Source organism: Macaca nemestrina, chromosome 2 (genome assembly GCF_043159975.1).
Source record: "Macaca nemestrina isolate mMacNem1 chromosome 2, mMacNem.hap1, whole genome shotgun sequence".
NCBI classification, from domain to species: domain Eukaryota; kingdom Metazoa; phylum Chordata; class Mammalia; order Primates; family Cercopithecidae; genus Macaca; species Macaca nemestrina.
Window position 1 is genome coordinate 161,706,925 of NC_092126.1, and position 15,080 is coordinate 161,722,004.

General features: G+C 40.1%; 1 protein-coding gene across 8 annotated transcripts in view; it reads right to left on the bottom strand.

Moving 5' to 3' along the window:
• Positions 1-1,090: 1,090 nt before the first annotated feature.
• Positions 1,091-15,080, bottom strand: part of LOC105470293 (CD86 molecule) — a 60,977-nt gene continuing 46,987 nt past the window's right edge. For 6 of the 8 annotated variants that reach the window (XM_024789280.2, XM_011722132.2, XM_024789281.2 and 3 more), the window contains 3 exons: positions 12,234-12,377; positions 2,813-2,858; positions 1,091-1,471 (listed from right to left, as the gene is read on the bottom strand). In XM_024789280.2, coding sequence (XP_024645048.1) covers positions 1,375-1,471; positions 2,813-2,858; positions 12,234-12,377 — 287 coding nt within the window. In that variant the 3' untranslated portion in view covers positions 1,091-1,374. The remainder of the gene's footprint in view (positions 1,472-2,812; positions 2,859-12,233; positions 12,378-15,080) is intronic. The other 2 variants (XM_024789279.2, XM_011722131.3) reach the window with 1 other exon arrangement.

Here is a 15,080-nt window from a genome sequence, read left to right on the forward strand (position 1 = left end):
GAGACTGCCGCATCCCTTACTGATCCCACCTTAGAGCCAGGTTTCCAAAGTCGTTTCTCCCGGTATATCCGTCTCTGTATGCAATTTTCCTCTGGTTGCCTTGAGCAAAAACAATCATCCAACTCAAATTTGCTAGCTCTGTGCTGGGCCAGCCCATGTTCCTGTAGGACATCTGTAGGCTAAGTAAGCCCCTGGGTGATCTCCATCTTGGTCTTCCTAATTCCATTGCAGCTCTTCCTCTCTCAGCCAGGAGTGGAAAGTCCTAAGCCTCCTTCCATTCATCCCATTATCAAGATGATGGCTCTCCCTCCCCAGCTATGCTTCCAGGAAGATGACATCCCAATAACTTGGGTATCACCAAAACCCCTCCCTGAATACCAGGGAAACTGCTGTCTATCTTAAGTCCATTTGGACAGACTGTTCATCTGTTGCTTGTTTCAAGACTTGTTGATGGGGTGGACAGACCAGACATTTCATGTATTTCTGTGGATCAAGATCTCACTTTTTTTCTCTCTCTCTTTTGAGTATTGTGATCTGTTTTGGTTCTTTCACAGCTTCCCCAGGCCATCTCACTGGTCAGTTCTTCAAGAGAAACAGGGTTCACAAGCTCCAGCACTACCCTGTTTATTCAGTTCTCTCCACTAGGGCTTGTTGGGCAGGGCAAGCCTCCTCAGTATTAGCCAAGAGCCCAGATAGAAGTGGCTCCAGGTTCTGTCTCTGCCTCTCCTAATTTCCCCAAATTTAGATTGGTCTGCTTATTGTTGCCTGTACCCTAGGCCACCATTTTCCTTACTGACCCTGACAGAGGGATGAGAACTCCTTAGCAGGGGTAGACTTTTCTCTAGAGCGTAGTAATCACACTATTACAGTACATAGATCTCCATGTTTCAAAATATTAACAACATAAGGTCTTAAATACATAACTCCCACCAAGACTGAGGAGGTAGTTGTTTAGTCACAGGTACACAAGATTCAGTGGGGCACCAGCTTAGAAATCTGGGCAGATAAAAGGCAGTTTTCCAGAAATTGAGAGTTCTATTTAAAAAAATACAATCTATGAAATTAAGAGAAGAATCTGATCTGGAGGAGGTATTGGTCCTAAATTTTATTTCCGGGTCATGAACCATTAAGCTGGGCTTGGCCCATAACTGTGCTCTGAAGTGAAAAGAAGCAATAAGAGAATTATTCTGCTCTTGGCATACTGAGCAGAGCTGGAGTTACAGAGAGGCTATTCCACTTAGGGGGAGTCCTGGAGCCCCCTTATTACTGATGGTAATGTCTTTTTGCCTTCTGGAAGAAATAAAAAAGGTTGCCCAGAAACTTACAAAGGAAAGGGTAGAAAGAATGAATACTTGTATGGGCTTTACTCTTTAATTAAAAACGTGTATCACTTTTGTCGCATGAAGGTGTCTTCAAACTTTTAAAAACACATTGGGCTTCATCAGATCTTTCAGGTACATTAATTTTTTCTCTGGAAAAAATAGAAGAAAAGATTAGGTGATATTTCACAGTTGAGCTACTTTCTTTTTCTAGATTTCAATGATAGGGCACAATAGAGGTTGCCATTGGAACAGCAATGAGGAGAAACGAACTATTGAAGAGAAAGGTGGAGAAGGCAAGAGAAAATAACCATGGTCTACACTGTTGTCTATGCATCAACAACTGCTGTTTATTTCTGCCTGGCCCTTCCCATGCCCTCTGCTGATTCTCTGCTGCCTGCCCTCTTCAGGCTCTTCCAGACCATTTCTGAAACTGAATCTGACAGGGTAGGCAGGATTTCAGCACCCTTTCTCATTGTCCAGGGGTGCCCGGAATTATTAGTCTTGTTGCTAGAATCACAGTGGCTGGTATATCTGGATTAGTGCTGGGCTCTCTTGGTTGTCTGTGCACCCTGGGGGTTATGACCCTGTCTCTGAAACCAGGCTTGTGACTGAGGGTTGCTTTGATCCTATGGGTATGCAGTCAGAGTCTTAATATTCCTGAGAGCTTAATTTCTCAGGAGGGCTAGAGTTACAGACTATCTTTCACATTGTGAAAGGACTGATCACCAAGAACTTTTATGTATTCATCATGCATCAATCATTCTTTCAATAAGCATTTATTGAGAACCTGCTATATGCCAGGCACCATGCTAAGTGCTAGCAGCACAATGATGAGCTGAACTGGTATGGTCTCTGCTCTTCATAGAATTTAGTTTAGTCTAGTTTATAGAGTTTAATAAGATAATTACACAAATATTTAAGCATAATCTGGTGTTATTAAGAAAAAGCCAAGGGATCCACATGACACTGTAACAAGTGGACATTTTCTAGTTTGGGAAACGGTTTTTAAGAAAGTGTTGCTTGAGGCAAGATCTGAAGAATGAGGTAAAGAAGTAGCAGACGAACATCTAAACAGGGTCATAGCAAATACTAAGATGCTCAGGCTGAAGCAAACATGTTATCATTCCCCACTTCTTCATTTTTTCATTCCACGCATGTAGGATGCCCACTAATCTAGGCACTGTGCTAGGTACTGGGGTTACTGTGGCAGACAAGATGCAGCCCAGGTTCACCACCTCTGAAATCTTTGGTATTGACTTTTGCTTGACCATGACGGAGCTTGTCATGCTTTCTGGGCATTGTGCATTGGATACCCTGTCATCCATTAACAGGTTATTTTCTTCTAGGTCTTAACTAGTCTTATTTTCCTCTCCCTCTCTATTAGTTCAGGTTTGTTGAGGTCTCAACATGCCTTAGGCATAAGCCTATTCAAATAACAGGCACTCTGGGGATTATACCTCTCTCATCAATGTCTCAGGGTCAGGATTTACCTTTTTTTGGTCTGTTCACTCTCTTCCCTCTCCATTGTGTTGGTTCCTGAAAGACACCAAGACCAATCTTCAAAAATGTATTCCTCATAGATACCAAAAGAAGGAAAGTTTGAAAAGGCTTCAAAGTTCTGGGACTCAGAGAGAAATTGTTGTGACTTTTTATATGGAAGAGACAGTTACTTAAATGATGCAATTTCAGGGGCATTGGGAAGAAGTTTCTTGCATTCAAAAAGTATATGCCTTCCCTTGCTCACTGTACCTTAAATTGTAACACTGGAAATATATTTTTCGCTTATAGCTCTATCCTGGCTAACCAAAAAATACCATTGGGAGGGGTAATATATTTAGTTTTAGCAATCATTTTGCGATTGGAAGAGTTTCTAATCCTTTTCTGAAAGCAAGGTTTAGAAGGAGGAGGAAAAGAAGTCTTGAAGATGTTGTTGCCTAAATGGACAACATAGCCAGATGGTGCTAAGAATATTATACAATGTTGCACGGACAAGCCCAAGTGGGAAATTTCTAGCCAGCTAGACCTCACAAAGCCTGAGTTGCTATTGATAGGGACTTGATACTGACACAACTTGGGATGTAAACTTCTCTAGGCTGACTGTTGTGATGATGCTATTGTCCCACTTAAAGCCCAACAGGTTGCTAACCTGAGTGTCCATGGAGGTATTTATAGACCACAAGAATCCACTCAACAATACCTCTGTTGGTTTTATGATTCTGTCTTTACTAAATAGAGTATTCTTGAACACTTCCTGTCATTGGAAGTTCTCTTTTATGTGTGTATGTGTGTATTTAAAAACAATCAGCTTTTATGAGGCCATAAAGTCAGAAGAATGATATAATGGACTTTGGGTACTCAGGGGGAAGAGTGAGAGTTGGATCAGGGATAAAAGACTACACACTGGGTACAGTGGACATTGCTCGGTTGACAGGTGCATCAAAATCTCAGAAATCACCACTAAAGGACTTATCCATGTAACGAAAACCCACCTGTTCCCCAAAAACTATTGAAATAAAATAAAAATAAAAGATAAAAACAATCTGCTTTATGGAGGTATAATTAATAAATAATAAAACCCAATCATTTCCAATCATTTTCAGTATAGAGTTTGGTGATTTTTTTTTTTTTTTTTTTTTTTTTGAGACGGAGTCTCGCTGTGTCTCCCAGGCTGGAGTGCAGTGGCGTGATCTCGGCTCACTGCAAGCTCCGCCTCCCGGGTTCACGCCATTCTCCCGCCTCAGCCTCCCAAGTAGCTGGAACTACAGGCGCCCGCCACCACGCCCGGCTAGGTTTTTGTATTTTTAGTAGAGACGAGGTTTCACCATGTTAGCCAGGATAGTCTCGATCTCCTGACCTCGTGATCCACCCGCCTCGGCCTCCCAAAGTGCTGGGATTACAGGCTTGAGCCACCGCGCCCGGCCGAGTTTGGTGATTTTAACGAATATATATAGTCACGTAACCACCACCAAGATTGTAACCACAATCAAGATCGAGAACATTTCCATAAGCCAAAATAGTTCCCTTCTACTCCTTTTTAGCTGATTCCTTTCCCCCATCCCATGGATAACCATGAGTCTACCTACAATAGTTTTGCTTTTTCTCGAATTTCATATAAATGAAATTGTATAATGTGTATTCTTCTTGTGCCTGGATTGTTTCACTTAGCATAATGCTTTTGAAATGTATCTATGTTCTTGTGTATTGTTAGTAGTTCATTCCTTTCTATAGCTTTGCAGTATTTCAGTGTATAAATATACCACCCTTTGTTTATGCATTCACCAACTGATGTAAATTTAGGATGCCAGGTTTGGTATTATGAAGAAAGCTGCTATGAACATTTGTGTATGAGTTTTTATATATTTTTAAAATTTCTGTTTGGTAAAAGTCTAGGATTTTGGGTTGTATAGCAGTACATGAGAGTTTCAGTTGCTTCATATCTTCTCCAACACTTGATGTTTATCAGACCATTCTAGAGGGTGTGCAGTGGTATCTTATTATAGTTTTAATTTGTACTTCCCTGATGACTAATGATGTTGTGACTGTGCTCATCAGCCATTTGTATATCTTCTTCTGTTATGTATCTGTTCAAGTCTCTCGTTTCCTGCCTTTTATTAAATGGATTGTCTTGCTAATGAGTAGCAATATGTAATTACATATTCTGCATACAAGTCCTTTATCAGATACATATTTTGCAAACAAACATTTTCTCCCTGTCTGTGGTTTGACTTTTCCTTTTTTTTTTTTTTTTTTTTTTGGTTGAGACGGTGTCTCGCTCTTTCGCCCAGGCCGGACTGCAGTGGCGCTATCTCGGCTCACTGCGAGCTCTGCCTCCTGGGTTCACACCATTCTCCTGCCTCAGCCTCCCGAGTAGCTGGGACTACAGGTGCCCGCCACCGTGCCCAGCTAATTTTTTGTATTTTTAGTAGAGACGGGGTTTCACTGTGTTAGCCAGGATTGTCTCGATCTCCTGACCTCGTGATCTGCCCGCCTCGGCCTCCCAAAGTGCTGGGATTACAGGCGTGAGCCACCGCACCCAGTGACTTTTCCTTTTTTAAACAAAGTCAAAAAACAGAAGTTTTCAATATTGATGACATCCATTTTATCTGTTTATGATATGGTTTTTGCTTTCTGTGTCTTATCTAAGAAGACTTGCCTAACTTAAAGTCACAAAGATTTTCTCCTCTGTTTTCTTTCAGAAGTCTTTTCATTTTAATTCTTAATATTTAAGTTACTTTGTGTGTGTCTAGGTTCATACTTTTTCCTTGTGGATATCTAATTGTCCCAACACTATTTGTTGAAAAGACTATCTGCGTGGAATTACCTTGGTACCTTTGTCAACAGGGTGAATCTATTTTTGACTCTCTATTTTGTTCCATTGACTGATATGTCTGTCCTTTTACCAATATCACACTGTCTTAATTACTATTACTATATAGTAAGTATTGAAATTAGGTAGGTTAAATCCACCTTTTTTTTTTTTTTTTCTTTTTTTTTGAGACGGAGTTTTGCTTTTGTTGCCCAGGCTGGAGTGCAGTGGCGCAATCTCAGCTCACAGCAACCTCTGCCTCCTGGGTTCAAGCCGTTCTCCTGCCTCAGCCTCCGGAGTAGCTGGGATTACAGGCATGCGCCACCACGCCCAGCTAATTTTGTATTTTTAACCTTTGTTCTTATTTTTCAGAATTGTTTTGGCAATTGTAGGTTCTTTGCATTTCCCTATAACTTTTAGAGTAAGATTTTTAATATCTATTAAAGAGCTTATGAGGATTTTGATTGTTGATTACATTTAATCCATAGATCAACTTGGAGAGAACTGATATCTTAACAACATCTAGTCTTCTGATTCATAAACATGGCCTATGTCTCCATTTATTTTGGTTTACTTTAATTTCTTCAGTAGTAATATTATATAGTTTTCAGTATATAGGCCTTGTATTTGTTTTGTTAAATTTATTTCCAAGTTTTTAATATTATTTGATGCTACTGTAAATGCTATTTTTTCAATGTACAATTGCTTGTTGTTAGTATATAGAAATAATTGATTTTGTGTATTGACTTTGTATCCTGTGCCTCTGCTACACTCACTTATCAGTTTTAATAGGTTTTTGATAGCTTCCTCAGGATTTTCTACAAGCATGATCATTATCTGTGTAAAAAGACCATTTTACTTCCTTTCCAATCTGTGTGTCTTTTCTTTCTTTTTCTAGTCTTGTTTCTCTGGCTACGACCTCCAGGACAATGTTGAACAAAAGTAGAGAGAGTGGACATCTTTCCCTTATTCCCCATCTTAGGGTAAAAGCAATCAATCTGTTATCATGAAATATTATGTTAACAGAAGAATTTTTGGTAGATGTCCTTTGTCAGGTTGAGGAAGTCATCTTGCATTCCTATTTTTATGAGAGTTTTTCTTTCCATTTAAAACTGTGAATGGGTATTAATTTTGTCAAAAGCTTTTCCTGTATCCATTAACATGATCATATGTTTTTTCTTTTTAGTTTATTTATGTAGTAAAGGTTATTGCCTGATTTTTGAATGTTGAGCTTACCTGTGTTTCTTGAATAAACCCCACTTGATCATGAGGTATTATACTTTTAATATACTACTAGATTTTAGTTGCTAATTTTGTTAAGCATTTCACAAGAGATGTGTGTAGTTTTCTTTTCTTGCAATGTCTTTCCTAGTTCAGTATCAGGGCTCCCCTGCCTTCAGAGCAGCCTGGACACTGGCTCCAGGCAGTAAACTGGAGCAATCATAGGGCTTATCTCATTTTTTCTTTCCTTCACTCAGGGACTGCAGTTTTCTGCTCTCTGTCGTCTGATTTCTGAAAACAGTTGTTTCATATATTTTGTCTGCTTTCTAATTTTTTATGGAAAGAGGGCAATTCTTATAGCAGTTAATCTTTTGTTGGAGGAAGCAGAAGTCTATTTATTCTATAAAATTTTAAAGACTATTTATTTATTTATTTATATTTTTTAAGACGGAATCTGGTTCTTCTGTCACCCCAGCTGGAGTGCAGTGGTGCGATCTTGGCTCACTGCAACCTCTGCCTCCCAGGTTCAAGCAATTCTCCTGTCTCAGCCTCCCAAGTAGCTGAGATTACAGGTGGCCACCACCACACCCAGCTAATTTTTGTATGCTTAGTAAAGATGGGGTTTCACCATGTTTTGCCAGGCAGGTCTCGAACTCCTGACCTAAGGTGATCTGCCTGCCTCGGCCTCCGAAAGTGCCAGGATTACAGGTGTGAGCCATCACTCCTGGCCTAAAAGACCTTTTAATTGTTAGAAAAGTCTCTCTTAATTCCTTACACCCTCTCATAACCTTCATTCATTGAGATACCCTTCAGAGTCATACCATTAAGTTCAATCTTTGCATCCTATGGCAGCTCTTCAGATATTTGAAGACAGCATCTCTGTTCTCTCTAGGCCTTCTTTCAGGTGAAGCATCCTCAGTTACTTGAGCTATTTCTTATTTGACTGAGCTCCCAGATACTTTATAAATCTGTGTTTTACTTTTGTAAAGTTTCTTCTTAAAAATAATGGTGTTTATAAGGACATGAATAGACAATTCTCAAAAGAAAATATACAAATGGCCAACAAACATGAAGAAAAGTTCAATATCACTAACTATCAGGGAAATGCAAATTAAAACTACCATGAGATACCACCTTACTCCTGCAAGAATGGCCATTATTAAAAAATAAAAAATAATAGATGTTGGCGTGGATATGGTGAAAAGGGAACATGTTTACACTGCTGGTAGGAATGTAAACTAGTACAAAAACTACGGAAAACAGTGTGGAGATTCCTTAAAGAACTAAAAGTAGAACTCTACTATTTGATTCAGGAATCCTACTACTGGGTATCTACCCAAAGGAAAAGAATTCATTATATGAAAAAGACACATGCACATGCATGTTTATGGCAGCACAATTTGCAATTCCAAAAATAAGGAACCAACCTAAATGTCCATCAACCAATGAGTGGATAAAGAAAATGTGGCATATATAACTCATGGAATATTACTCAGCCATAAAAACAAAACAAAACAAAACAAAATAATGGCATTTGCAGCAACTTGGATGGAACCAGAGACCATTATTCTAAGTGAAGTAACTCAAGAATGGAAAAGCAAACATTGTATGTTCTCACTTGTAAGTGGGAGCTAAGTTATGAGGATGCAAAGACATAAGAATAATATAATGGACTTTGGGGACTCAGAGGAAAGAGTGGGAGGGGTGAGGGATAAAAAACTACACACTGGTGCAGTGTACACTGCTCGGGTGATGGGTGGCACCAAAATCTCAGAAATCACCACTAAATAACTTAACCATGTAACCAAAAATCACTTAGTTTAGTTCAATAGTTCCCAAAAAACTATTGAAATAAAAATGTTGAAAAATAATCTTATTATAAATGTAAAAAAATGGTACTTATAGTTGAATACAGTGTTTCAGATGTCTTCAGACTAACACAAAATAAATTATCCTTTTATACCCATGACAAAATAGTCATCATATCAAAAAGAGCCATTATCAAAAAAATGAAAGCAGATAATTAAAAGGTAGATTCTAAACTTTTAAATTTGATTACAAATTTAGCATTTTGAAGGGAAAATGTGATGATATCACTAACTTTCAGTTTTTAAGCCTGTGAATATTTCTGTTTAAATGTTGGTTAAAAACGGATCAAGACGATCCTAGCCAACATGGTGAAACCCCGTCTCTACTAAAAATGCAAAAATTAGCTGGGTGTGGTGGCACACACCTGTAGTCCCAGCTACTTGGGAGGCTGGGGCAGGAGAATCGCTTGAACCTGGGAGGCAGAGGCTGCAGTGAGCTGGGATCGTGCCACTGCACTCTAGCCTGGTGACAGAATGAGGCTCTGTCTCACAAAAAAATGAATAAATAATAATAATAATAATTTGTTTTGAAAAAGACACTGTACCTTTAAGAAATCATTCCTGAAAGAGCTGAGACTCCTAGGTTTGTTCTAGAGAGGCAAGTTGTAAAAACTGTTGCTAGGGCATTATATACAGATTTCAGTCACACAAGACCCAAATGAGGAAGTAAAATTTCAGGGTTTGATCAAATAGACTTCTGCTTCCTCCAACAAAAGATTAACTGCTATAGGAATTGCCCTCTTTCCATAAACAACTAGAAAGCAGACAAAATATATGAAACAACTGTTTTCAGAAACAGTTCATTTTTGTCTTTCTCCCAATGGGTAAGCTGATAGGGTGATTTCTGTTTCGGAAAAGACAGTAATTCATAGTTACAAATTCTCATGCCTTATGTGCCCTATTTGACAAAACAAAAAAAGAGAAAAGAGGTTGGAAACTGGCTAGAATAACTATGGCATTTCCCTTTTATTCATTTAAACAGCCTAAACAGGGTAAATATGTACAGTTGAGGCATAGAAAATCTATAATGAGAAAACATTGGACAGGACTTTTGGTGCCAAGTTAGTTTGAGGGCTGTCTCCTCCGAGAAAGGGATTAACACTGGAGTAGGAGGAAGCTCCACTTTTGGAGAAATTCCTACCAGTTATCAGTAAGCTTGTGTCTCTGTGGAGGGATCTGCTGTTTCCACATTGGTCTCTTGGCAGAATTCAGCTCCTTATAATTGCAGAACTGAGATCCTAATTTCCTTAATGGCTGGCTGTCAACTGAGAGCCACTTCCAGCTTCTAGAAGCTACCTACATTCCTTGGGTCATGGCTTCCTCCTAGAAATGCTGGGTTGAGCTAGAAATGCTGGGTTGAGCTTCTCAAGCTTCAGATCTCTCCTCCTTTTTCCAGTTCATTTCTCTATCCCATTTAGGAAAGATTCTCTGACTCATGTGATTACATTGGACCCACCTGGATAATCCAGGCTAATCTCACCATCTCAAGCTTGGTGCCTTAATCACCTATGTGAAGTTCCTTTGCCATGTAAGATAACATATTACAGGTTCTGGAGTATAGGAGATGGACATCTTATGGGGGGCATTATTTTGCCTATCACATAGCCAATGCCAGGAGTACCCACAAAGCAAGGGTAGATATTGCTGAAGTTACAGAATCCAAATTTACAAATATCTCATATCTCTAATGGCATAGTTATACCTGTTGCATCTCCCTCCCTACAGTGATAGCAAGGCTTCTCTCTTTGATCAAACTCACTGGCATGGATGACTGTCTGAACAAATAACTTTTTCTTACCAATATTCTTCATTACATTCTTGGGGGTCATATATGTGCCACTCAGCCCAATCTGACCATCTCATCTGTACCCAAAGAGCTTGTTTAACCACCTTCTAACTTCTTTCATGTGAACACACATACCTTCTTTATCTCCCCTATCTACTCTCCTGATTTTTTTCTCATTGCCTCATGGGGGAAGAAACATCCTTAATCTTTTTCTCTATCCCTTCTTTGTTTCATTTGTAAGCTGATCATTGTAATGTGAAGAAAAATTTAGGAAACAGCTTACTCCCAAGATGTAAGTTGCTTCTTCATATTTGACTAATTCTAAATGGCAATGAGATTGAAAGAAAGTGAAGCTCAAAACTCTCACCTTGAAAAGTCAAAGCCTGGACAAGCATGATATGTCTTTACATCTGTGCTATGAATTTTATACTTTTATATCATAGAAATCTCTCAGCACACTCCATACATTGGCAGTTTGAATGGCTCTGCCACATGCTTTGTATTAATTTATTTAAATTTGATCATTGCTCCCCAATTTCTTATTTTTAAAGTACAGCAGGATGCAATGAATGACTGCTAATGTCATGCATCTATTTTCTAGATAGATTTTAAAATCAGTATACTGAAAAACAAGATGCTGGCCAGAGGCAATACTCATCTTGTGCTTTCTACCATAAGTGAGTAAGAAGGTTACCTTAATTATTAGCACCAAACTAATTACTACTGGAGGCAATTACTGAGATAAAGTCCAATCTTATCTTCGAACCAGCCCAAACTACAAAAAGGCATGGCATTGTCACAAAGTTAGGGACCATTTTGTCCTCACTAAACATTTTTATAACAGAAGTCAGTGGGGAGGATGTTTATAATAACAAAACTATTGGACTAACTCAAGTGTCCAAAAAATGAGGTTGGTTAAATAAATAAATTAAGGTGTATCCACATAAGGGAATATCTTGCAGCAGTTTAAAATGATGCTGTAGAATGATATTTATGGCATTGAAAATTGTCTTGCTACATTTAGTATAACAAAGTTAGAACACAGTACATATATTATCCAAATTGTGAAAAATAACCCTTATGATAATCCTAATTATGGAAAACAACATAGATTGATACATAGAAAAATCTTAAAGATAGGCACCAAAAATGTTTGTGTAATCATTTTTTCTTACTACTGGAATTATAGATGATTTTATTTTTGGTATATATGATAATGGATATGTATTACTTAGAAATTAGTAAAAGTTAATATTGTTTGTTATAGGTCAATGGGCAATAATTCATCTAACTTATTTAATAAGAAACCTAGATTTTTTTAGAGATGAGAAGCTGATTCTTGTGGTCATTTAGCAAATATCCCTGCTTGAACACAACCAGGTCCATAACCTTTAACATTTAAGAGTGGTTTCACCATTTTACTTTATGTATATGTCACAGTAACCTCAGGAAGTGAGGTAGATAAAGTAAGTAATCAGTTTTCCCTGGAAATCAGAAGTACATTTGTAAACCTGAGGTTAGAAGTGTTGCCTTTCTTTGAAGTCCAAGAGCAACATTATCAGCTGCTGCCAGTTTGTATAGGCTCAAAACTCCAAGGGAAAACCTTTTTTCCCAACAACTTCCTGACTTTTTGCCAGTCTAGGCTCAGACAACAAGCTCCAGAAGGCAGCCGGCCGATTGGGAAGTAGGTGCAAAGTGGCAGTCTGTGGGGAGGACAAGGACTGACTCACCACATTTATAAGAGTTGCGAGGCTGCTTCTTCTTCTTCCATTTCCATAGAATTAGACAGAAAGCCATCACACATATAACAACTGTTGGAAGTACAGCTGTAATCCAAGGGATGTGGTCTGGGGGAGGCTGAGGGTCCTCAAGCTCTACAAATGACCACAAATTTTCAATCAGCCAGGAGAGTCATTTACAAAGGGTTTCTGCTAGCTGCTCTTCTCTTTGTTTACCTGCCAGGCTCTCCCTAGGGCTCTAAGGCCAGAGAAGCCTGAAATCCACAATAGGAGGCCATAGAAAGTCCCAGTCTCAGGGCCTCAGCAGGGACCTAAGAATCAAGCCCATGCCTCTGGCCAAATGCCTGGACTGAGTGTCCTGCCTTCCTGGAGGTGGGGATAACACCGACCATGATCAGGAAGAAGAGGGTCAGCCTGGCCCATGATCCTGGAATCTGGGTGAGGTGTGTGTGCTGAGGCTCTGCACGTGCAGTCATTTGTGCCATGCCTGCTACCCCACCCGCCTCTGCAGTCAGTTCTCAGGCCCTGAAGTTCCTCTTGTAATGATGATTCTGTCCACTATAATCTCCAGACACCTCTCACTTGGACAAATGGAACAGCCTCCACACAGGCCCCTACCTCTAGTTTTCCTTTGCTTGTTTGTTTAGTTTCTTCCTACTGAGATCACAGCAGGTTTCCTCTGTATGGCTTTCAGCATATCTCATCTACTAAAAATCCTTTGATGTTTCTTCATGCCTTGAGGAAACTTCACACCTTCAGGGCCTACTTCCTTACATGAGAACTCCTAAGTTTCTGGGGAGTTGGAAAACAGGCTTTGTGGGGAAAACTTAGAACTGAGTCGCCCACTTTAAAGATATTTTTGGGAACAGTTCTGGTAGCTAATTCCAAATTTCAGGAAAACTAGGACCAGCTGATCTATTAGCTTAGCTATAATTTGTGGACACATGCCCTGTGTCTGAGATGTTAAGGAGTTGTTGACATTGGAGGCCATATTTAACCCCTTTTGAGTCTGTCTCAGTCTATCCCACTTGAGCCAGTTTGGCACTCCCAGTAAAGGGGGTGTGGGATTATACTTACTAACTTGGAGGCTGCTACCTTTTAATATGCAAAAAAGGTCCCTTGATTCAGGGTCTAACCTATCTCTGATCAAGTGATAGAATGGGAAACCCAGACAGGCAAGCCCCATCTTCCTGAGGCAGCTAGAGCTGAAACATTTATGAAGATGGGGGTACCTGTGGAAGTTTTGGCAGAACAGTAGTTGAGAAGCAGCAGGAAGGTAAGCCATGATGAGGTTATATTGGTGGCAAGTCCCTGTTAATTTGTAGACTATGGGAGCCATAACAGAGGGCTCTGGGGCATGTCATATATAGTGATGTTGGTGGCCACAAGATAGCCACCAGTCAAACTAATTACGCATTGAAGGAGGTACTGAACTCCAGGCATAGCTTGGAGAGGCTTCTATCTGGCCAAGAGAGGATACAGGAGAAGCAACTGGGACAGGATGAGTGGCTCCACCATTTACTGCACTCTCAGAGGCTGAAGTGTCTGAGTAGAAAGAAGTCAGTAGTAGGAGATGAGATTGGCCCAGTTGTAAACTTGGTTCGTGGGGACTGACCCCAGGGGCTGTTCACAGACTAAGTTATGTCTGAACAACAAGACACTGGGAGAAAGGAGGTGACAAAGCCAGGGAATGGAGCAAGGAGTTGGATGGATGTCACTGGAGGGGGCAAGCCAAGGAGTCATCGCTGGAGAAAGGGTCAAGGAAAGAAGAAGGCAGATGTGGGGGGTCAAGGTCAGCACAGGCAGTGATGGGACAGGGTAGGTGCAGGCCACCTTTATTGCAGGAGGGAATCTTGCAGTTACAGATCCTTAAAAGAGGAGTCAAATATAGACACATGCCCTCCTGGGTAAAACCAGGACTTTAAAATGTCAGGCTCCTGTTAGTGCCTACTGCTTAGTTTCAGTCCTTTCCTCCACTGAACTGGTCCCTGAAGAATACTTCTGAACACACAAGCATTTCTGCCTCCAAGGCTTTCTTTGACATACCTCCTGCCTTATGTCAGATACAGCTGATCCATTGTGGTCCTCTCACCTGCTGAGCCCAGATTCTGCCTCAAGTTTTTTCTGCTAAGGAAGTCACCATAGTTTTGGGAACCTGTCATCCAGAATGCCCTCCCCTCCTCACCACATGTATTAACCCCAATAATTTATTTTACGTGTTACAAGGTACCCCTTCCTTTAGGAACCATTCCCTGACCCTCAGGGATCTTGCCTACCTCTGAATGCCCATAAAACTCATTACCAGTCACTTTTGTTTTAAATCTAGTCCCATATTTCCATGGAATGAAATTTAGATTCCAATTCGACTTTTTAAAAATCTCGTTTTTCGTGTGTGCACATTACAGGGTTATGATTCCATTGGAAGGTCCTCAAGGGCAGAGGGGGTGTCATATCTTTTTGTTTTCACTCCTGCAACCAATAATGTCCCAAATGGTTCTACACTCACAATAAGTACCATTTGTACGTATGCGTGTATGCATGATGTGTGTGTGTGCAAGCGCATGTATGTGTTTTAATCAAAGAAAGAATTCTAGCCTGGAGGAAACCTGCATTTTTTAATCAAAACTTCAGAATCCTCCATCCAAAGGTAAACCAAGAGACTGAGTCAGTTTCAGGGCTAAAAGCCTATTTCTTCAAGTGCAGCACAGGCTCATAGCCTCCTGGACCCTGCATCACTCAGGCGAAGCAGGAGCCCTCCATCTGGGTCCTTCCTAACAGCGTCATAACATGGCCCAGATGGAGGTTTCCTAGCAAGTCGGGGATGTTGGATAATCTGCG